The sequence below is a fragment of the Dipodomys spectabilis genome, unplaced genomic scaffold, assembly GCF_019054845.1.
Source record: "Dipodomys spectabilis isolate Male_0828 unplaced genomic scaffold, ASM1905484v1 ptg000179l, whole genome shotgun sequence".
NCBI classification, from domain to species: domain Eukaryota; kingdom Metazoa; phylum Chordata; class Mammalia; order Rodentia; family Heteromyidae; genus Dipodomys; species Dipodomys spectabilis.
Window position 1 is genome coordinate 7,563,940 of NW_024870856.1, and position 24,550 is coordinate 7,588,489.

The window sequence follows — 24,550 nt, forward strand, 5'->3', positions numbered from 1 at the left end:
TAGCCAGCTCCATTTTTATGTTCACATATATAAAGTAAGGCATATGTATTATCCCCAGCACACACACACACACACACACACACACACACACACACACACACACACACGCTTCCTCAGTAAGGAAGTGCAGGAATGTCTGTTTCCTTTTCTGCTCTTAAAGGAATACATTCTGGCGTGTGGATGAAAGTGAGTGAATACATTTAGAAGGTGCTGGATTGTCAGACTCCCTGGCTGTCTGTCAGGAACAGCCCTGGTGTCCTTCTCCAGCCATGATGCCTGACCCCAACGGAATAAAAAGTTGCATCCTTCCAGATTCCATCCTGGCATGCTCAGTACTAGCTGTCCCTGCAACAAGTGGTATAATAAAGACTTGTGCTGTGGTTTTGTTATTCCTCTTCCCCTCCCCAGATTAGACATATATGTATATACAAGAGGCAAGGTACCAAAATCACCCACAGATCAGTGTATTGGAAACGAACTTTACGATTTCAGGCAGGGGAGGGAATTGGGGATCGGGTGGTGTGGGGAGGACAGTAAAAAGTGGAGAGGGAAAGATCCTGGGACAACAAGGAAGGGAAGGGGTAACAATGATCGACAAGTAATGTGCTCTGCCTTACTTGTGTAACTAACCCCTCTGCACACAGCATCTTTACATAAAATTAAAAAGTGAATAAAATATATCTAATAGTTTCAAAAAATAAAGACTTGTGAAATGACATAGCAAGTCACATAGATACTCAGAGGAGACCCATGGAACTGGATGGACTGCAGAGGATATTGAAATTGCTGGTGAATTGCCATCTAGAAGTTATTTTCCTGTTACAGTATTTTCATGTTTTTTAAACATTTCTATTGTTCACCATTGCTCTTTTATGAGTAGTGATAATAGCGAGAAATCAGGAATATTTCGGGCTGCTTTTTGGTGGGTTTTTTGTTTTGTTTTATTTTTGTTTTTTGGCAGTCCTGGAGTTGAACTTGTTAGGTAGGCGTTTGATCACTGAGCTATGCCTACAGCCCTTTTATGCTCTGGTTATTTTGAGATAGGAGCCCATTTTTTTTGTGTAGGGGTGTGTGTGTGTCTGTGTCTGTCTGTGTCTGTGTCTGTGTCTGAACTATGGCTATCTAATTTTAGGCGTCCCACAGTAGCTTGGTTGACAATCATGTGCCACCACATCAGACTTCTCCAGTTGAGATGGAATATTGTGAACTCTTGCCTGACTGGTCCTAGAACAGCAACATTTCTGATCTTCAGCCTCCTGTGTAGCTAGGATTGCAGGCCTGAGCCACTAGTGCCTAGCTAGGAAAATTATTCAGTGTCCAAATTATCAGCCTTTCTTCAGAGAAGCAGATGTAAACTGACGTTGTTGTGGAGCACTTTGAATATCTTTTCACTTTTTTTGCACCTCATTTACATACATGCCATGGGAACTCATTTGGGACAGTTGACTCAGTCTATAGCAACATTGTAGATTGCAAATAGATTTTAGTGTGAAGAGATCAATCATCTTGCCTAACTCCTCATTTGGAACATGTAGAGATGAGTGTTGAATGTTTAAAGGTGGTTTGCTGAGAGCTACAGAATGGATAACAACCATCCTGGGTAACTGTACACTAAAAAAAAAATCCTGGAGGCTGAGCTCCTCCCACCATGCCAGTGTGACCCCCAGACTTCTCCAAGTGCTGTGGAAGATACTTGGCTCCCTTTGTGCCCAAAGGCCTGAACCCACTGGTGCAGATGAGCGTGATTATAAGGGAAGTTAGTGAGCGTGGAGGGATGCACTGCACACACACACACACACACACGTGCATGTACACATGCACCAGGCTGTAACATGAACCTGCTTTCCTGGCTGGATGTGTGAAAGCAAATAGCATCATTTTCTTCAGGCATATATAATGCCAGTTAAAATGGGAGTTGATGATGCACATTTGGTATTTATGAAGCATTTGTCTACAAATATTGGTTATATTTAGTCCCACAAAGCAAATATTAATGACATGAGGAAAATTATTCAATGTTAATGTGTGCAGGTACGCATTATGCATGCACACAGAATCTGAGCAGGTGCACATTTGGGTTTGATTTATTAATGTCTTGTTAAGAATTTCAACATATATATATATATATATTTATGAGGACACTGACTTTATTTTTCTATCCTTCTAAAGTCTGTTTGTTTGGGATATTCAGATTAACATTGGGTTCATAAAATGATCTGTGATAGACCCTCTCCTCTGCAGCTATCTGCCAGTGTGGTGGCAGTTGGTTGTTACTTCTTCTGCATATCCACTAGGTCTCTACCTAATATGATTACCATGCTTCTAGCTGCTTAAACACATAGAACAGAGTTATAAGACATCTTTTATCTAGGCACCAGTAGCTCATGCCTGTAATTCCAGTTACTTAGAAGGCTGAGATCTAAGGATTGCAGTTCAAAGCCAGACTAGGTGGGAAAGTACATGAGACTCTTATCTCCAATTAACCACCAAAAAGTAGGAAGTGAAATTCAAGAGGTAAAATGCTAGCCAATCTCAGGAACAGTACTCAGACCCTGAAATCATGTCCCAGGTCTGATACACACACACACACACACACACACACACACACACACACACACACACACACACACACACACACACACACACACACGTCTTTCAATGTTCTTGATTACAGATCTATCATCTGAGTCATTTCTGTATGACTTTTAGTTGACTGATTTTCCTTTTCGTGTAAGGTGGCTTGGGCCTTTTTGGATAACTGATACTTTTGCATTGAATGTTGATAAGCAAGCTTTATCGGATTGTGTGCCATGAGACTTGTATCTAAAAAATACGCTAAGATTCTTTTTCTAGACTGCAATTAAGTCATGCAAGACAAGTTTGATCATTTAGATTCTTGCTTGTCTTCGTTGGTTGGGCTCCAAGCAGCATTGTGTCTGCTGCCACGGTGAGTCCCCTAACTAATGACCTGAGCACCGGCTCTTGGGAGCAAGCATTGTTGTTTGCTCTGCACGGCTGATCTCTTCAGATGGTTCTTTCTTCATTTCTGTGCACTCTCAAGTACTCACATAGTTGACAGCATTTTTGTTTCTACCCAGCTCTCTCCTTTCAAACTGCAGTCTGCTCCCATCTCTTATGCAGTCTAAGGTTTCCTCCCCACTCTCCACCTGCAGCTTGGAACTTTCTCGAGGTTGTTGGCCATGACTCTCACAGGGACTGCTCATTCCTTTCCCATAATGCAATAGTCAGTGGGTTTCAAAGTCTAACGGTTGTTTCACGTGACTTACAGTTATTTTGGGTGAAAGGAGGTAATACTGTTTCTGTAGCAAAACAGTAGTGGGGAGCAGACACTCCTCAGAGGGCATGGGATTCTGACCCCACTACCCTCCTTTACCTGTCTTCCTCCTTACCTGCCTCCAAACCGCTTTCCAGAACTTCCTTCTGTCACAGACTCCTGGGATCCCACCTCTCCTTCCCCCCATATGCCGCGGCACATTGGCCTTCTGCGTACACAATTCAATTACTTTGTTGTTTCTTTTATGTGGGATGGCTTTCCAGCTCGGCATGCCAAGTTTAATTACGGAGCGGGAACTTGATATGCGCATATGGAAACTATCAGTATTCCGTAGGAGAATAAACTTGGTTTATCCATTCAGCTATTGATGAAATGACTTGGAGGGCAATTTCCATACTTTGTGCTGAGCATATGGTATCAAAATTCTGCTTGGATTCTCTCCATCTCTTTTTTTACTTTTTAATCTGTAAAAGATGAAATCATTTAGAAGGTTCAAAGGAAACCTAAACAGCAAAGCAGAGACTCCAGCTTACAGTCTAAAGTCCCTCTCCAAATGCCTGCAAGCCCCACTGGAATAGGCTAGGCTGTGACTCGATGAATACAAGGTATCCAGCCACTAAGTAAAGCGCATTAACTGTGCTGGGAGTTGGGAATATAAAATGAATAGGACAGTATTCTTGCCCTTCATACACTTGGTGTCTACTCCTGTGTGAAACCCACAGAGACTCCGACCACTAAGCTTCACTCAAATGCACGCATTAATTTCGAGAAGCAGGCTTGTGGTGATAGTAGCCTGGATGAGAAGAGAGAGGGAATCACGAGAGAGCACACCTGTAGGACGTGGCAGAGGAGGAAGGGAGAGACAGCACACATCATGAGCAAATGTGTTCACTTGTATATATTCTTATAGTTCTTATCTAATAATTTCCAGCAGAATATTAAGGATCCTATGTGGAAAATAATAGTAATTAGCTCCCTAAAACTGTTTTTAATGAAATTGTTTTTATTCATATCCAATGCAATTCTGTTCATGTTCCACTCAAATCTGGCCAGTGACAGCAACAATAAACCAGCACATCATAGTCTACACGTCTAGCTAGGCCATCTACATGGTCCCAACTGAGTTGAATTACTTCATAATTTTGGTCATTGACATAAAGTCAGATTATAGGCCCTGTCACTTCTCACAGTCTCATCATTCGATATTTAAAGCTAGTGCCTCATAATCCACCCCTAAAAGCAGTTGGAAGGAGTACTGAGTTGACAGCTATGTCTTGGACATGAGGAGACAGGGCTGCATCTGTGAGCCGCATCGCTGAACAGAGGCAGGTCCTGGAGGATCCACTCTTAGGAGCTGGGATCAGTCTTCATCCTCCATGAACTGGGCCTACCACACCCCTGGCACATGTGACACTCTGTCCTGTTCATACCAGCACCAGGACACCAACCCAGACACAGAGCCAGATTTCAGACACCTTTACCACTTCGAGATTTTGGAAAAGTAACCCTCATCTCCACAGAAAAGATGACATGTTGACTGGTGATATGCTCAATGGTACAGTGTTTGTCTTCATGAACAAGGTCTGGGTTTATCCCCAGCAATACACTGCACACCCAGACAGACGCAACACACACAGGAGAGGAGAGAAGATGGAAAGTGAAGAGAAAGCAGTGCCCAAAAAGTGATATAACAAAAGATGCTGCCTACAGTGGAAAATGAGGTCATCTGTCTTTCTGGTGTTGGTGGAAGGGAGTTGTGTGAGTCAGGGGGAAAGGGTAGAAGATACTAAATAATAGAAGCAGCCATGATTGCTTTACATTTTTTCTATTATATTCCAATGATGTTACAAGCATAAAAAAGTTCTAAGTATTGCTCATTGTAGGAAATAAAAAAGATACATTGTGAATAAAGAAATCTAGTTGGACTGGGAATTTGGCTTAAGTGATAGGTACTTGCTTGCAAGCTTAAGTTCAGTACCCAGTTCTGACAAATAAGTTAATAACACTGACTGAGAAAGCAGAAACAATGGTGAAATTATTGTGTTAGGCTTCAGGTTAGACTGGCAGAACAGACACAAAGTTGGTTACCTTTTTCCCCCTACTGAAAACACTAATGTGGTATTAGAACAATAGATTGTTCAAGGCATCAGGACCCAAAGATACAAAAATAAAAATTAAACTGAGGGGAGGAATAACTAGATCTTACTTTTTAATAAAATAGAACTAGGATAAAGGAATCCACAAGACTAGTAAAGGGAACTGCACAGGAAAGAGTCAACACAACTATTAGGAAAGTCTGGTTGCATGGAGAATTCACCCATGTTCTCTTCCCATTGCTGATGGTGCCTGGTACCCTTTGCTTGGAATAAGTGACAGCAGAGACTCTGGCCATGCTAAGTCCTGGGAATGCAGCAGCTGCTTGAAGAAGCCAGAAGTGGTCTTGACGACCCTCAGTTCGGGGATGATAAGAATAATTTCCTCTTGTACCCTAGACTTCAGAGAGTAAAGAAGCAATGACCCTCCTTTCTCTCTTAGTGGCAAAGAAAAGTTTGTCTTTTATTTCAGACATTTTCAGACCTGAAGATTTGTTTTCCTCCTCACCAAGGAGCCAACAGAGAATGGCAATTTTGTTCTCTGGAGATGAAAACAGAGAGTTCCTGGACAGCAAGGCGCTAGACTCAGTTGAACAGGGACTGTGGGACTAGAAAGGGTTAATGAAGAAAATGGCTTTCTTGTGGGCACCAGCAGCTGAGCTGTCTTCCTCCTCTGTCTCTCTGAGGAGGCTCAGCCTCTGCCACGCAGGCGGGGAGGAGGGCTGGAAAGTCTTCAAGGTCCTGAGTTGTCTAGCAAGCTTCAGGTCAAACAGTATTTTTTATCAACGTGAAACATTCATTCAGTCCTAGTTAAGTCATTCTCAGAGCTTTTTTTTTCTACAATAAGAGAACTCCTTAACTTTTTCCCTAATTCTCCGTACTGAATATTCTTACACTTATATCCAGAGAGCTAACAACTAGTATATGCTGTTTTCTAGTATGTACGGTAATATTGGTTAGATCACAATAGAGTATTTGCACATATCACAAACTGAGCACTCACCCATCCTGGAGGGATTAACTTGTTTCTTGTCTCATCGGGAGGGGATCCTTCTTTAGTTCTATGAATTTACCATTAATTCGCCATCCAGCAGCTATTCAGTCTGGACAGGGGTGATACTACTCACAAATGGCTAAAGAAATCCCACTGGGGAATAGGGAACCTACTCCAAACTAGCTTGGCTGCTTCCTAAACTTGGCAAATATTGTTTCCTGGGTTTCTCAGCACCTGAGTGCTGGGGTTCCTTTCCCTTATTCCCTGTGTGCAGACTTATTTCTTGTATGGCAAGTCCTCGTCTTCTGGATCGAGCTTGGTTTTGCTGGTGCACATCCTGCAGTATCCTTCTGATTATGGATGTACAAGGCACATGAGTGACGCAGCTTCTTCCTCATCGCCATGTTTATACTACCCCCCTCCCCCGTATTTGACTTAAAATTTGGTAGCAGTCTTAGGCTGCAATAATTATACTCAGAATTGAGTATAATTACGTAGTATTACCTACTAGGGATTCCTTTGAGAAATAGAAAGTTTGCTCTGGGTTTTTTTTATCTCGTTTACTTGTGACATTAAAAAAGATCTGTCAGAAACTTACAGAATCTTCTACATCATGCTGAAACAATGATGAACTTAAATATGAGTGATTTTTGTGGACTATTGAATTTACAAATTAAGACTTTTGGTTTAGAAATTTGTGGATGATTTTGTTAAGTTCTTCAGCATTTATTTTCCTCCAGTTACTTACTCAAACTTCCTTGGGATATGGACCTGTGCAGTCAATTTTGGGATATGGACCTGTGCAGTCAATTTTGGGATATGGACCTGTGCAGTCAATTTTGGGATATGGACCTGTGCAGTCAATTTTGGGATATGGACCTGTGCAGTCAATTTTGGGATATGGACCTGTGCAGTCAATTTTGGGATATGGACCTGTGCAGTCAATTTTGAATTTCTTCTCTCTAGTCTCATTTTTCATCTCTTTTTTCTTTATGCTCTGCTTTCTAGGAGATTTTCCTATCAGTACCTTCCAAAAGTATTCATAGGATTTTCATCTCTTTTCATTAAATTTTCAAAAGCCCATGTAATCTTTTATGGTTTTTCATTTCCTTCAGTCAACAACACATTCTACCTTTGGTTTCCTGGTTACACAAAATTATGTAATTTAAATACATTGATGACTTTTGAGATTTTTTTTTTCTCATGGCTCCTATAACCTCCAACTTGCTGGTTTCTCTTAGCTTGCTTGTGTCACTGGCTTTCACCACGGATGCTTCCTTCTGATATGTGGGCATTCGTGGTTTTCTGCTTATAGTTAGAGTGGAGGGCTGGAGGCTTTCGTAGGGAGTTTTGGCCCATCGTATGAAAATTGGTTTGTTCCCGGGACCCTCCTACCTGAGGTTGTAAGGGAAGCATCTGGGAGGGAAAGGAGAGAAGAGGTTGTGAAAATCACGGTTAAGCAAGGGAGGAATGATGGAGCAGTTACAGTGCAATACACATCAGGTACTGTACTGTCAGGTTGGTAACTGGACACTCCAAACTTTGAATCTGTGCTTCCAGGATTTATAATATCCATTGTCGTGAAATTGTATTATGTTGCCTAAGAACCATAAACTGGTTCCCTTATGGAATCCTCTAAAGAAAACAGCCACACTGAACATCAAAATAACCAGCATCTTTCATTTTAAGTGAAAGGAAGACGATTTTATGGAGTGGGGATGTTGTTTCTGATGTGTAACTGGTTTTTGTGTCATTCTCATTGTTTCCTGGTGAGAAAACTGCAGATTCCTTCCCCAGCCAATTGGTCCAGAGCATTCTAGGAGATGTCAAGTCCAATGTGAACGTGCTTTTAATTGTCTCAGGATATGAAGGGTCTAGAGAAACTTACTTTCCCTTAAAAGAAAAAAAAATCAGCCCCCGAGATGACAACATTCACACCTCACTGTGAGACACGCTATGCATTTTTCTCTCCCAGGAGTACCAGCCCTGTAACACCAACGCGTGTCCGGAGCTGAAGAAGACCACGCCCTGGACACCCTGGACCCCAGTCAACATCTCAGACAACGGCGGCCACTACGAGCAGCGCTTCCGCTACACCTGCAAAGCCCGCCTGCCCGACCCGAATCTGCTGGAGGTCGGGCGGCAGAGGATCGAGATGCGCTACTGCTCCAGCGACGGGACCAGCGGCTGCTCCACGGATGGTGAGCCTGACCCTCTGCACACACCCATGACAGCATGGGAAAGGTTATGGAAGAACCAACAGCACATTTCCTTAGTGTTGCTATGGCCATGACCGTCTTTATCACCATGATCCCCGCAGACACAGGACTTGAGGGAATGGTTCTTGTTGTAAGAATTTCATTTCACACCACAGCTCCCCTAATTCATGAGAACACTTTTGAAAACCCCAAGGAAAGGCCTGAGAGCCTGGATAGTACACAGCCCAGTCTATACGTACACATACACATACGTGCCTATGAAGTAGGTCTAATACAGTCAGAGTAATAATGATGAGTAATAAAACAAAACATTTATGAAATCTACACCGTAACCAATGCTATGTGAATGTTGTCTCTTGCTGTAAGAGTCAGGACAGACATTGGTATTTTGGGATCCCGACTGACTACAGGTAGCTGAAACAAGTGGAAATTTAATTAGTGATAGGGAAGGAATTCTGTATGGCGATGGTATTGTGAAATTTTTCAGCTTTCCAAATAGCATGGTGCTTATTGTAGACTCAGAATAGTTGGAGCCAGTGTTGTTGGAACGAAAGAGTAGATGGAGGAAGAATCGGAACCATCCACAGAGGCTCTGGCATTAAAATTAAGCTTAGTTGTCTTCTTAATCCCCAGGATGGGCAAAGGTGGTAGAAGCGCATTTCATTGTTCATACCTATGAAAGGATCTGTCTAGCAGCAAAGGAAGTGGGGCATGGGTAGAGCATCACCCAGCAAGACAAGGTTCTGAGTTCAATCCCTAGCACCACCAACCAAGCAATAAACACTTAAGTAAGAGACTAGGCCCATTGCAATCATTTGAGAGAGTACCTGGGAAATAGTAAAAATGCATGAATGTTATTTCCACCTAAAATTCACATTAAATTGACATTGCTTTATTTCATTTGCTAAGTCTGACAGCCAGATATATAGAAGCAGCAGCTGCTGTGGCTTCTCGCCATTGGCTCCCTTGTTTCAAAACAGGCTAAGAACTATTTTGTTTCTTGTGTCATGCAAGAAAAAGTAGAAAGGAATTATGTTTCTATAAATAACTTTATTCTTTTTCCAGGATTTACACGTTTTTATTCTTTTCATGCTCAGTTACTTATAAAGCCTATTTATTTATTTATTTTAAATATTAATACAAAGTAGGAAATTATTTAATACACATTTATAAAGATGTGTTATATGTTCTCCAAAATTGTATCATGGACCTGGCTTATAAAGAAGTTCATTCTTGGGGCTGGGAAGGTGGCTCAGTGGTAGAGTGCTTGCCTTGCATGCCTGAGGCCCTGGGTTCAATTCCTCAGCACCACATAAGCAAAAAAGAAAAAACCCGGAAGTGGCACTGTGGCTCAAGTGGTAGAGCGCTAGCCTTGAGCTGAAGAGCTGACGGACAGCGCCCAGACCCAGAGTTCAGGCCCCACCACCGGACCCCCCAAAAAAAAAAAAAAAAAAAGTTCATTCTTCCTGTCCATTAATGACATTAAGTAATAATGGCTATCTTCGTATTTTGGTGTTGTTATCTTGAAAAGTTAAAAATAGGCCTTGTTTTTCCTTTTGACTGTGCAAAATGAGGCTTCACCGAGCCTATTTATTCTTTATTGATTACTCACAAGTAGTGGCTCATCACAGAAAAGCACTTGCAGTGCATTTGCTCTGTAGAACATGCTGCCCCCACCTCAGAGGCTGGTGTAAGTGGCGGCCAGGCTGCTCAGCCATGTGTGGAATCGGTGTCTTATTTCCTCCCTCATGGCCTTGAGCAGTAAAATGCAGAACTTTCTTGCACAGTGTGGGAGGTGTTTGTTAAAACTGTGTCACGGTGACCACATTTGAGAAAACTATTGAATGCTTTTTCATATTGTGAGCAGGGAGGCATTTTCATCAAAGCAAACACAAAGTCAATGACTTCTGTTAAAACGCTCTGAACAGACATGGCACCTAGTAAATCTTGAAAGGCTGTTCACGGGACTCCTGTAAGACAGCTACATCCACAGCGCTGTCCCTCGAATGCTGCTGTTACTACTGCTCCATTGGTTCTGGGGAAAACGTATTTTGGTATTGCATATGCAGAGACGGTGGTGTACACAGATGCCTCTGTCTGTGGCTAAGTGAGTCAAGGACACGAGCGTGCTCACTTCTAAGCCTTGGGGCCCGTGGAGCAGACAGGTGTCTGGTGCCCTGCGATTCAAGCATTAGTTCACACTTGACAGGCTATCTGGTGAAGGAACAGGTTTGAGGCATGGCTAAATTATTCCCCCATTGTTCTAGGTGGCTGTCCTCCTGGGAAACACCACCCTGTGGGATATGAGGACCTTTTCTTTTGGTAGAATTCCCAAGGGAAACGAGAGAAGTGTATTTCCTTAAGAAGTAGGGGAAAAAATGAACTACAAATAGAAGACCGTTATGTAAGGTTTGCTACACTCGTGGAGTTCTTATATGCACCCTTGTTGAATAGCAACTGCAGGGAGGAAGCTTGAATTATAGGGGGTTGTAACTCAATGGCAATTTTTTTTGGCTTTTGAAGTGCAAAAAGGGGTTCAACTGAATTTGAGAAAGTAATTCCAGACATAACACATGCCAGCTATACAGAGGAAGAAATCAGAATGCGCTCTCGTGGGGCCGAGGACTGCAGTAGAATAACACTCTGGTCCTTTGGCAGGGCTTTCTGGAGACTTCCTGCGTGCAGGGAGATACTCTGCGCACACTGTCAATGGGGCGTGGTCAGCCTGGACCTCCTGGTCCCAGTGCAGCCGGGACTGCAGTCGGGGCATTCGGAACAGGAAGCGAGTGTGCAACAACCCGGAGCCCAAGTATGGGGGACTGCCCTGCCTGGGCCCATCGCTGGAATACCAGGAATGCAACATATTACCCTGCCCAGGTAAGCCACCTGTCCTAGCAAAGGCAAGTCTAGAAGAGCCAAACACCTGAGACCATTAGTGCACTGACACTCACACAGCTTGTTACCTAAGGTGACTAAAAGTGAAGAAAGAGACAGGGATAGAGAAATAGAGAGAGGTGGGAAAGGGACCATGACAGAGAGAGAGAGAGAGAGAGAAAGAAAGAGAGAGAGAGAGAGAGAGAGAGGACACAGGCCTGTCGGAGGGGTCCTTGAGTCTTACCTATCCTAGATACGTGACTTGAATGCAAACCCCAGATTTTTGTTCAGCCTCTTTTCAAGCCAGAATGTAGCCTCCATTCTCTATGTCTGAAGAGTGTGACTTCCACCACAGGCCGGAGCAAAGCCTCTTCCCTTCATGTTACATTGGAGTCTAGACCGTATATTACAGTCATTATTTCTCTCCTAATTTTAAGAAAGTATCTTCCAGGGCAGGGCAGTGGCCCAGTGACTGGGGGGAGGTTGGTCTCCAGGGATGTGTGGTATCCCTGATTCAAACGTCAGCCACCTTCCAGAGCTGAGGGCACCCACACATCCCCGAGCTGGCCTCATCTGACCCAGTCCCCATCCAGAGTCATGAGTGCCACAAGCTTCTCTCCAGGGGACGCAGAATTGAATGTCTCTGCCTTCTTCCTGAAACTTGGCTGTCATGATACTGAATTCCTGGACAAGCACTGGACATTAAAATGAGCTAGATGAGCCCTTGGGGTCCTTTGGGTCCCCCCTACCCTCAAGACTCTTTTCTCTTTTCCTCTTAATATTCTGACTCTTGTCTCTGGAGGCCTCCCCTGCCGCCACTCTGAGTGGGGCCTGACTTTCATCACTTTGAGTTCTAGGAGCACGTAACTTCCCTCTTGAGGGACTTACCATGCATTTGTTAATGGGCGGATGGTTGGATGGACGATTCGATATATGGATGGCTGGTTGGATGGATGGCTGGATGGATGTTTGATTGATAGATGGACAGACAGATGGTGGGTGGATAAACACGTAGATAATACAGGAAACAGTTCCTGGTTTTGCAACCCAGCTCTGCAGTGATGCCGCTAATTGTACAGCTGTGCCACTCCTTCTGGAACATCTCTGCCTGAACTTCTGCCATCTCAGGAGACTCCTCCTCTCCCCACCCAGCTTTCTCAGCCTAAGCTAGTGCCAAAAGACTGGAAAAGGTCACTGAGCTGTTCTTTCCCACAGCCTTAGTGGAAGGGTTCCTCCCTCCAGGGTTCTTGGCGAGAACCGTGAGTGATAGCACAGATTAGCGTCATGCTGTAAATCCCACAAGGAAAGGCCGTGTGGGAGTGTCAGCCCTCGACCCACACCTTCCCAGGCTTCAGACTCAGAAGACCACAGTTTAGCTGCTGCCTAGAGCCTGTGTGCAGAGTCCCTGTTCGGCTCAGAGTCACTCTGTTAGCATTATCTGGGTAGAGTATTTATTTTCGTTGACATTCTGGTCAAGCAATAACTATGTATACATGACCTGAATATCTCGAAATAGCTCTGTTCCCGTTTTCCTTCTAAAGCCAAGATTCCACAGTGGTGTGCAGTTACTCAGAATGGCTTTGTCGATTCCACAAGGGAATGGACAAATTTAGGGTTCAGTGGTAGAAAGGTCAGCTCTTCCTACTCCTAAAAATATGGGAGAATACAACCCAGAAACGGGGAGGGGCTGGGAAGCCCCAGGAGGCAGGCTGACCTGTGCAACCTTGGGTGATGGGTGGTAGGGCTATTTTGACCACATTTAAGTCATTCTCTTCCCTATAAATTACCTCCTCTTTTACCCTACTCGGATAGCAGTGCATAAATACAAAGGGACATTGTAGATTCTTTTTTTTAAAAAATAAGCTATTTAACCAAACAGTGAAAAATGTCATCTTCACTCTCATGGATATGAAAACTGTAAGTCACCATCACACTAAAATGATCATTTCTTTACCTTCCAGGGTTAGATGTCTGGTACCATCTCCTATATTAGTTCCAAAAGTGAAGAACCAGTGACTCTTATTCTCCATTGACCTAAAAATGGCAGGAATTATGTGTACCCCAAAATGGGAATGCACCTGGTTCTGTGTTTAGCCTTTCCTCTTCTGAATCTCAGTGAGTGAAGACATTTGCTCTATGACCTGTCTTCTCTGGGCCTTGGGTCATTCATTTCTAGAATATTCCTCAAGGTAGTTGTGAGGATAAAAGGGAACTGTGCCTTTTGTTAGTGTGGTAGTGGTTGCTCTAGCCTAATTCCTTCCTTAGTGTGCGCCTGTTGGCCAATGGCTCAGTTTGGTTCTGTTCCTTTCATTCCACAAGCCTTATTTCCCCACAATGATGTCTGTGTGTTCACCCATAGTGAGAACAATTTCATTGCGCCCTGTAATTTCCACTTTAGAACTCTGCTGTCCTTGCTGAGATGAACTGATAGTACATCGTCCAATATCCTTCTCCACCTAGTGCAAACCTCCACCATCCTCCTCTCCCGAATCACTGCTCCAAGATGTAGTCTGAACCCTAAAACACAAGGACAGACAAATTTGAAGGAAGACAGGTTTACAACTGATCTGGGGCCATTACAGACTAGTGGGGCTGGCTCAGGGCCTGAGACAGTGCTTGAAATCCCCCTTTGAGTTCCTTTGCTACCAGAACCATGTACTAAATACACTCCTGAAAACAATGAAATAAAAACGGATGAATCTCCAGTGTGATCAGCAGGCAGCTTCTGCTCCAAGTACTCCCTCATCCTGCTCACACTTGGATCAAGAGATCCCAGTGCCCAGAGGAAAGGTTTGAGACAAGATGAGATGTGAATGGTGGGAAGTACTAGTTGGAATCTAGATAAGAAGAAATACGGTTTGAAATAATATGGAATAACTTATGTAAACCAGTCTCTTCATATGAGATCATTACAATTTAAATGATTTTGAAATGCTTAGGATAAGCACATTAATCTTTTGGTGGTGTTTTTATACCACAGTAAGTTTAACCATTGCAGGAAAATAAATGGAGCTAGAGATGGTTAAGTGAAATAACCCAGAGTGAGAAAGACAAATACTTTCAGTCCTCATCCATATTCAGCATCTAGACCTCTCCCCACAAATGGGCAGCAGCAGTGAGAACAATGTGGTAGGGGAGTTGAATCTGATTGAAGTGCTTCTTACACATGTATGAAAGCAGAATGAGACACATTAAAAATTGTTCAAAAGACGGAAAAGTGGGATAAGAAAAAGTAGCAGCAGTCATTAACATAATGCACACAGGGAAATACCACACAAAGAAATAACACGATGAAATCCCCTTTTTCAATTCATATATGATAATATAAAAAATATTTAACATGAGATCTACTCTCTGAATAATCTTTTCAGTGCACAACAAAGCCTTATTTAACTATAGGCCCAACACTATATAGCTGGTCTCCAGAACTTAACATCTTGAATAACTGAGACTTTACAGCAACTTCCCTGCCCCTGGAAACCAAAGTTTTCTTTTCTTTTGGTTTCTATAAGAAACATAAGCCAGGTACCAGTGGCTCACACTATAATCCTAGCTACTGAGGAGGCTGAGATCTAAGGTTTGTAGTTCAAAGTGAGCCTGGCCAAGAAGGTCTGTGAGACTCTTATCTCCAATTAACCACAAGAAAACTGGAAGTAAAGCTGTGGCTCAAGGTGGTAGAGTGCTAGCCTTAAGTGAAATAGCTCAGAGACAGTGCCCAGGCCCCACATTCAAGCCCCATGACCAACAAAGTAAAAGAAACAGAGGAGCACAGCATATTTCAGATGCTCTATATAAGTGGTCTTGTGCAGTACATACTTTTGCCTACCTGTTGTGTGCCTGGCTTATTTCCCTCAGCCTACTATTATCCAGATGCATCTCTGTTGTTGCATATAACACATCTCCTTTCTAAAGGCTCAATAATATTCCACAGTATCTAGGGATCAAATTTTCCTTTCCATTCACACTGACATTTCAGTTGTTTCCATATATTAGATGTTGTAGATAGTACTATATTGAACTTGGTTTTGCTATTATGTTTCAGAGATCCTAATTTTTTATTGTTGTTTGTGTACCCAGAATTGAGACTGATGGATGGTTTGATAATCACACTTTAATTTTTGAAGAACACTTCTACTGTTGTCTGTATCAGCTGTGCCATTTTCCCAGTCCGGTCAGCAGCACCCAGGACTGCATTTTCTCCATTTCCCATGCCAGCACTCTTCTGTTTTAGCTATCATAGCAGATATGAAATGGCATCTCACTGTGATTTTGATTTTTTTTCTTCCCTCATGACTAGTGATACCACCTACACATCTTTTCATATGCCTGTTGGTCATTCATCTGCAAACTCATCAGATAATACAAAAGACAGGGGTTTTCAGGACATGTGATTGGTTGTAAGCCAGGCTATGACCCATCTAAAGGACATGTGCAACCCTCTGAGCACTGGCCTAGCTTATATGAACTGGGACATCAAAGCTCTGTTACAGCTAGTTTTGTGAGGCAATGAGACTTTGTCTTAGGCTACAGGATGGACAGGGATAGCCATCACAGTACAAGCTTCAACTCAGATCATGGACAGAAAACACCTGCCAGAAAGTATGAGTAAGACTGGGATGAGAAAGGAATTTGGACCCTCCTGCCTTCTTATTGCTGTTATTCCAAACAGTCTCAGATATTTGATTCATACTTCCAACATTCTAATATGCTTCTTTAACTATCAGAGCAATGCTAAATTCTTTTTTTTCCCCTGCTTATGTGGTGCTGAGGAATCGAACCCAGGACCTCATGCATGCAAGGCAAGCACTCAACCACTGAGCCACCTTCCCAGCCCCTAGCGCTAAATTCTTTTAAAAAATTTTATAAACCATTACGTTATAAAATTTCCATTTAGCTGGCAAAATCATTTTAACTGGGTTCAAATATATTTGTTTTGAATTTACTTATAAAAAGTGTTGTCATAGAAATGATGCCTTTACTTGTGTTTTTAAAAATTTGGTCATGCTTCTCAAAGATACCTATAGGTAAAGAGAAATAGTACTCCATAAAGATGTGTTACATACATCATGGTGGATATAAGAAAATACAGTGTAGATTACTCTACCCAAAACCTACGTCTGTCCTGAATTATTGTGGTAATTCCAGTTATGATTGTTTCTGTTTGTTTAGGAAAATGAGAAGACAAAATATGATACTATCTACATATGGTAATAGTGAATCTGTCATCACCTTTTAATTTGGTTTGCCATGAGCATGATCATTTTGCATCCTACTAGGATCTAATATTATCTTGCCTCTGACAAGTCAGGTACTGGAATTCACCAATGTTCAGGTAGGGCTGGGGGGACAGAAGTTAACCAAACAGCAGATCATGAATGTCAAATGTGAGTTCTCTATTTTTAGAGTTGAAATGTGAGTTCTCTATATTTTAGAAATATATGACTGAGCACCAAAGCCTCCCAGATCCAGGTGGACCTGCCAGCCTCCATGAGGCAGGAGCCCAGCCTCGTGGAGACAGGGACTTATATGAGCAGACAGAGAGTGTTCAGGAATATGGGCAGTTATGGACAAGCTCGGCCAGGGAATTGCATCTAACTAACCTTTACACTGTAATGTGCCATGCTTAACGTCCAACCTGAACTCTGATTTCCTATTCCATAAAGTCCTGGTGGTTGAACTTGGTTTGTTTACTTAGCGCCTGAACTTCCAAACCATCCTTCACAGTTAACTTCTTAAGGAGATTGTTTGCTATTCTCTATTCTCCCATCAGGGAACAAAGCATGGAGTTCACGGGAAGAAAGATGTGATGGTTATTTCTCCTCAAGTAGTGTATCATATGAGTCCTGAAAAGGACCTGGGTATTTTGTATTCCATGAATCACCCTCTTCTGTCATCCTCATGCTTTACTGTTCTATATTTGCAAATTCCTGAAAGAAAGAAGCAAGAAAGCTAAGGTAGAGAGAGATTTTGCAACTGATCCATCAGCGGAAGACCTCGGCTTTGTCGTGATGGGTGCCAGTGCTTCTGTCACACAGAATCTGCCTGTAGCTGTGGCAGATTGGGCAGGATTGGATTCCAGAATTGTGTGCTTTGTGTCCCTCTCCAGTGGATGGTATGTGGTCTTGCTGGTCATCCTGGTCAAAGTGCTCAGCCACATGTGGTGGAGGACACTACATGCGGACCCGCTCATGCACTAACCCGGCCCCAGCCTACGGAGGGGACATCTGCCTGGGACTGCACACCGAAGAGGCTCTGTGTAACACACAGCCCTGTCCAGGTGAGCAGCACCGCAGTTACTGCATGACAGGGATAAACTCATTCCTGTCCTCAATTTATAAATGGAGAAGTTGCTGAGGATGGGGCAAGTTGCAAGCCAACCCCATACCACTGCCTTCAAGGTGACATTGTTTTCCTATTACGTCAGCTGGGAGGTATATTCATGCACCCCACTATGCAGCTAGGAAATGTGCTCCACTTTGGCCTTGGCCATGCTAACTAGCACTAATACCTCTCTCAAGTAAGCACCCTACTGTGTTGAGTGAGAGGGGAGTGTGGAAAAAATAAATGAGAAAGAAACAAGCATTTGTGGAGCTCCCCGCTATGTGTAGAGACCTGAGTAGGGAGAATCGCCTGCAGCCTCTTGTTTCACAGCCTGCTGGGGCCAGTCTGTGCCTCCAATGACCACCAACATGGCATTCTAGAAACAAGTTCTAAGATAGTGGAAGAGGACAGCAGGCACTGCTTAAGAACCATCTTCCCAGAATCAGTGGCTGAACTTCAGTGGCTCTGCTTCAAGAGAAAGCATAAAGCATGAATGAAATCAGAACAGAAAGCAGAGGATTCATGGGAAGCGAGCTGTGGAGACTGCTTCCACAAAACATGTGACACTAAAACAGTGTCTGTTGGTAGAATCTGAGATTTTGTTGGTGAAAGTCAGGATGGGATGCAGGGTGAGCTCTTGCTAGCTGTGGATCCTAGCAGTAGCCTCAGGTCCCACAGTTAGAGGGGCTGCTATCACCTGGCTCTGGGGTGGGGGGGTCTAGGGAGAAGGGAGGAAGGGTGGTGGGCTACAGCAGCTTCTCTACCCAAGAAGTGGAGGAAAGTGTACCACTGTTCTCTGGGTCTCGCCCTCACCTTGACATGCTCATACATTACTGAAAAGGTGAAGCCAGATTTTCAGTCATTCAAAACACCAGTACTTTGTACATTTTGAAGGAACAATGGTTCCCTTTACTTGGTTCAAGACACAAGTTGATTTCCTAAATCTCCCTTCTCTACTGCATAAAAATGTCTTTTTAACTTCATTTAATATATCACAAGCAATCTTGAGGCGTCCGTTTTCATGTTCTTACACACATGTGCTTGTATGCACCTGCACACCTGAAGGAACCAAGCAGATCCCAGCAAATCTTCCACTTCTGGAAGGAAGTGATCTTTTGATTGCTCTCCTTTTGGCTTTGACCTAAGATTTGTGCATTGACCTCACACTCTCTAGCCCGTAGGCTGGAAATAAAATGAATTCTGCCCCATACCTTTGATATATTCCTGTGCAAGTTGTTTTATACCAGAGGAGAAAGTGTTTTATCTTCCCTGATAGACTTCTCATTAACACCCCACAGTGCAACTTCCAGCCTTTTCTGAGTATTTTATTGGAGACGAGAGTCTCACTACCTTTCCTTCCCGGGCTGGCTTCAAATCACGATCCTCAGATCTCAGCCTCCTGAGTAGCTAGGATGACAGGCATGAGCCATCTTGTATGTTCATCCTTGAGCTTATCCTTGTGTTTTTACTGGATTGTTCAGAAGGTATGACTGCATCACATTTATGCACAGAACTGTTGAAAAACTACTGTATGTATGTATATGTGTGTGTACACACACACACACACACACATATGACTTGACATGACAGTGCTTCCAAGCTGGTAACAATCTCCACCCTCCCCCGTCACTTCCTGCTCACTGCAGAGAGCTGGTCGGAGTGGTCAGACTGGTCTGCGTGTGACACCTCAGGCATCCAGATCCGAGCTCGTCACTGCATACTTCTGTTCCCCGTGGGCAGTCAGTGTTCCGGAAACACCACAGAGAGCCGGCCATGCGTTTTTGACTCTAATTTCATCCCAGGTGAGGGCAGAGATGTTTATCAGTGTGAACAAAATCATCCCAATGTTAGTGAGTAAGAATGATTCGTAGGTCAGAGATTTATCTCTTCTCCGAGGCTGTGTTGGGTAGAGTAGAAATGATTAAATCAACTCTTGTGGTTTCAAGGTGGTTCAAGTATAGATCTGTAGAGAACCACAGAGTTAGACTTGAAATTTAGCTCATGAGATTAAGACTTGTGGAGACCATGCTTTGCATACTTATTGACTGTATTAAAATAGTCGGAATATTTTATTCAAATTGAAAGTCGATTATTTGGTTATTTTGGTCTTAAATGCTTTGGCAATGCTGTGTGTGCTCGATTTTGCAGGGAAGAAAGGTCATTCTCTTCATGTAACCTTTAGTCAATCGGGGGAAATAAATACCTACCATTATTTTACATCTTGGAGGAGAAATTAGCTAACCTTCTTGCCACAGGCTTTGCAGTGTGAAATTGGAGTCCAGTTTATGGGGTGCTAATCACCCTTTATATTTGCCCAGGAGACCTGGTGCTTTGGACATAAGTAAATCATTTACCATTACCTGCCATGCTCCGTGGGACTGTGTTGTAGAACATCGTGATGAACAAACTCTGACCAAAGATGATAGAGTTTGGTTCTACCAGCCAGATTTGCTTTGTTATTTCCCTCTGTTTGTGGAAAAGACAGTAATACCTAAAGAAAACAACTTACTATTGCCTTGTAAGGCACTTCTACCATGTGTGGTATGGAACTACAAAAACGTTTTGCATATAGTTATAGTTTTAATTATTGAAAAATCAGTACAGGATAGCATTATATGTCTAGACTTCTGAAATACTGTATTTCTTGGGTTACAATGCCTAGAAGGACTTCCTCTCACTAGCATCTTGATTCTGTATTTCACACGCAGCATGGTAAGGGGCAAATGGACTCCTGAATAGTAACTCTGTTAGGGCTGTTTCCTTTTTTTTTTTTTTTTTTTTTTTTTTTTTGGGTCCGGTCGTAGGACCTAAACTCTGGGCCTGGGCACTGTCCCTCAGCTCTTCAGCTCAAGGCTAGCGCTCTACCACCTGAGCCACAGCACCACTTCCGGCTTTTTTCTTTTTGCTTATGTGGTGCTGAGGAATCGAACCCAGGGCTTCGTGCATGCAAGGCAATCGCTCTACCACTGAGCCACCTTCCCAGCCCAATGTTATGGCTGTTTCCTATGAGCTACGGCAAATTGGTCCCTACATCTTTCCCTCTGCAAGCAGTGTGACAAAATTGACTTTTATGAAAATGAAGTAAAATGAAACTCATGCCAGAACATAGTAAGGTCTCCTCAGCAAGCAACATATGGAGAAACAGAAAATGAGCGAGTACCCTGGTTTCAACATTTTCTTTTTGAGATGAAGTTCTCCGCCCCTTCCTACTGCAGGCAACTTAGATGCATCTCAGGTTGATTAAAAAAAATGAAAATACGTATTTTTAAAAACCAATCAGCATCTGTGTAGACTTCCTTCTCAATAGCCTTTCTCTATTGTGATTGGACTTTTCTTTTCCCCAGAAGTATCTGTGGCCAGATCCAGCAGTGTAGAAGAGAAAAGGTGTGGAGGTAAGCTCCTTCTCCTGGTCATTTTCTTACTGGCATTCTTGCAGACTCCAACCATGTTTCTTTCATCTGTTCTGTTTCTGCTGTTGGTCTAGGACACATTGAAGAAACTTCTAGATTGCAAACGTCATATGCCTGGTGATAAATGTACATTGAACATAGGGATCCGCAGGTCTCAAAGTCAGTTGGGTCATGAGGCCAGTGTTTCTATCACAATGTGCCAGAGACTATTAAATGCTTTGGGCAGAAAGCATCTCCTCTGCTCCTCACAGAGAGTATTTCTGCATATAATGCAGTCCACGGCTCTTTACATAACAGCCTTGGACTCGGAGAAGGGTTTTGGAACTACTCAATACTTTCAGATTCCGGAAAAATGATTTGAGGCTTGTGCTTGTATGTTACGTAATCTCCATAGATTCCAGGCTGTATAGAACCAACCTCTTTAATGAGGTGCCATGAGATGTGGGTAAAAATGAGATTCTGGGCGATAGTATCAGTCAGCTCAGCTCACCCTGCCCTGCCCCAGGAGTGGCAAAAGCCCATTTCTCAGCGGTTGTGCCATTAGGAATTGTGGGAAAGGCACTGGACGCCTGCCTTTTATCTGCTTACAAGCTCCACGAGGTGAGGCCATTGGTCCACGCCCACAGTTCACACGGGCATCCGGGTGGGATCCTGGAAGTGAGCAACAGCCAGAGTACCACAGATGGGTCAGGTAGCAATCCTCACAGTCCCAGCTAGGAGACATCCTGGGTCAGTGATGTGTGCTCTCAGGAGCCAGCAAGTGAGGAACAGAACAGTTCATAAGGTGTGTGTCCTTCCTCAGGCAGGACAAGGTAGACCAGGATGGGACGGGGGCGCGGAGGGGGTCACCCAGCCAAACTGACTGCTTGTTCTGTGCTTGTTTTCCTCACTTCCCTGGCCACGCCTCCCTGAGTTACTAAGTTCATTCAATGCCTTGAGCATACGGGAGGCCCCATGCAAAGCCCATTCATGTCTCAGAAGACTGTTTTTGGTGTCGTGACCACCTGTGCACCATTACTAGCCAAGCCAGATCCAACCTTGGGGATGCTATCGACTAATCCACAGAAACTGTAATTATGCCGTGCTATTCGGAATGGGTTGTCTTCGATGTTTAAGCTTCTGATGTTGGCATTCCAGCCTAAAACAAATAAGAGATCAGATAGACTGTAATGAAGGGCTAAGAGATGAAAACAAGTAATTACCTAGCTCTCATGGCAGGGGATATGTAGGAAGAGAACAGAGATGTTTGCTCAGCTTGTTGAGAAAAAAATCAACCAAACTTGATGGGGGAGGGGGATCATTCTCTTAAACTAACTGGGTTGTTGGTCTCTATTCCATTTTTATTGACCCCAGAACAGCAGCATAGGGGGAAAAAAGCATATTCAAAGGCAAGAGGCACAGTAAAACAGATTCAAAAGAGATTTAATAGGCACTATTTTTCCCTCTGCAGAAAATATGCCCCTGTTGAGCTTTCTCAACTTAGCTATTTTTGGTTGCAGGAGACACAAAGCCTACGTTATTGTCATAAAGATGTCAGGTGCCCCAGCGTCCCCAGACACCTGCGGGCATGATTCATTTAACTATTGACAAAGTGTCTGCATACGGACACCATCATACATCTTCTACGTGTTGTGATGAAATATGAGTTATCAGTGCAGTGGAAAGTATTTTTTATCGCTATGTGGCACTGACCCTGGGGAGTTCTAACAGCTAAAGTACAAAGAAATGAAAACTCCAGTGAAATGGCACTTGCTTACCTTAAGTGCAGCTTCAGTGAGTGTTACAGTCAAAACATTCTAGAGCCCAGCTGTCACAAGCTGACAGTTCTCCGTCTCCAGAGGATCTGTGGACAAACCCAGGAAAGGAAAGGCCAGAGGTCAGTGAAGCAAGTCCTTCCACGGTCTTGCTGCTGTTGATTGCTAAGCTAGCAGTGGAAGAGTGAAGTAGGTACTGTGGGGCGTGCTGACTACGTCCCTGCATTGCCCAGCGTGGGATGCCCAGCCCTCTGTGTTAGGAGCTGCACCATCTCTTGTGCAGTGCTGACAAGGGGATTGTGAGTGAACCCAGGAGAAGGTGGCTTCGTTGGCTCAGGAGGCATGGCTAGCTGTCAAAGCCCCAGGCTCCTGAAAACCTGAGTAGAAAGCCACCCAGGGAAAGCTCAGGGGTTCGGGGAAACCAGGGCCTCTCACCTGTTGGGGGTGGCAGCCACTCCTCTCCCCCATGACTTCCTGTGGTGTCTCTCAGCCACTCCAGGGCTCATGGTGAGCAAGAAGGACTCAGCCAGACCCCTGGGAAGGGAAGTCCCAGCGTGTGCTGGACTTCTGGTGAATAGTAACCTAATGAGCTTAACACCCAGAGTTACAGCCAAGTGGGCCTTGGTGGCTGACTTTCCTAAGTGCTCGGGCTGGGCACAAGGATGCCAGAGCACAGGAAAAGCAGCTGTGAACGCTCAGGGAGGAGGCCGCAGTGGCCGACACGCCAGCCCTCCAGGCACTTCAGGGCTCTCCTCTCCCTGCGAACCAGCATGCTCTACTCCATGACCAGGACCATATGTGGAGGCCCAGCAGGCATCTCCAGAGCCATACTTGGCCCAGGGCTGACAGGACACAGTAGGACTTCTCCCAAATGGCATCCCAAGGTGTATGGAGGGGACACCTGGGGAATGCCGGGTGTCCCCTGGATGTGCTCTGGCTCAGAGAGTACTAACCATGGGTAGATATTCACATGATGCTATTGCATCCTATAGGGAAGGTATGTCTAGCTTTCTGGGACTCTCGCTAAGCTCAGCTCTGGGCCTGGCCCATGTGCTGCTACCCAGATACAGAGCATTGGCTGTAGTGTTTCCCATGGGAGGCCTGCATTCTTCCCTGAGGCTGCTCAGGCGTCGGTTCTACCAGACTTTGTACCACTGAAGCCATTCCTGTTTTGGAGTTGTAAGGCTGAGGCAACTCCTTTTTTTTTTTTGGATGTTTTATTCTCATGGAAAGTAAATAAAGAAAAAAGCAGCAGGTCAAAAGAGAATTACCTCGTGGCTACTGAAAAGACGATGTTTTATTTCTTTAGCAAAAATCTTGCGCTGCTTTGGAAGACGCCATTTTCTTCATAAAATCACAAGTATGCGAGTATAAACACGGTGCGCCGTGCAGACAGCAGGCAGTCTTGGCCATCTGCAGCAAGGCTCAGGCGTGGGTGAAGCCACCGGGGAGGGAAGGGAGACTTGCATTGCATTTAGGACCCAATGAAGTTAGTAAATTGTACGATACTCGTATGAACAGTAGAGTGGATGACATCAGGATGCGTGTACATAGGAAGTATTTTAAGCAAAACAAAATAACTTTTAAAAA

General features: G+C 43.9%; 1 protein-coding gene across 1 annotated transcript in view; it reads left to right on the forward strand.

The window, feature by feature from the left end:
* Sema5a (semaphorin 5A) overlaps positions 1-24,550 on the forward strand; it is a 313,257-nt gene that overhangs the window by 283,234 nt on the left and 5,473 nt on the right. The window contains exons 16-20 of the mRNA XM_042695214.1: positions 8,358-8,583; positions 11,260-11,478; positions 17,582-17,752; positions 19,443-19,598; positions 21,141-21,188. Coding sequence (XP_042551148.1) covers positions 8,358-8,583; positions 11,260-11,478; positions 17,582-17,752; positions 19,443-19,598; positions 21,141-21,188 — 820 coding nt within the window. The remainder of the gene's footprint in view (positions 1-8,357; positions 8,584-11,259; positions 11,479-17,581; positions 17,753-19,442; positions 19,599-21,140; positions 21,189-24,550) is intronic.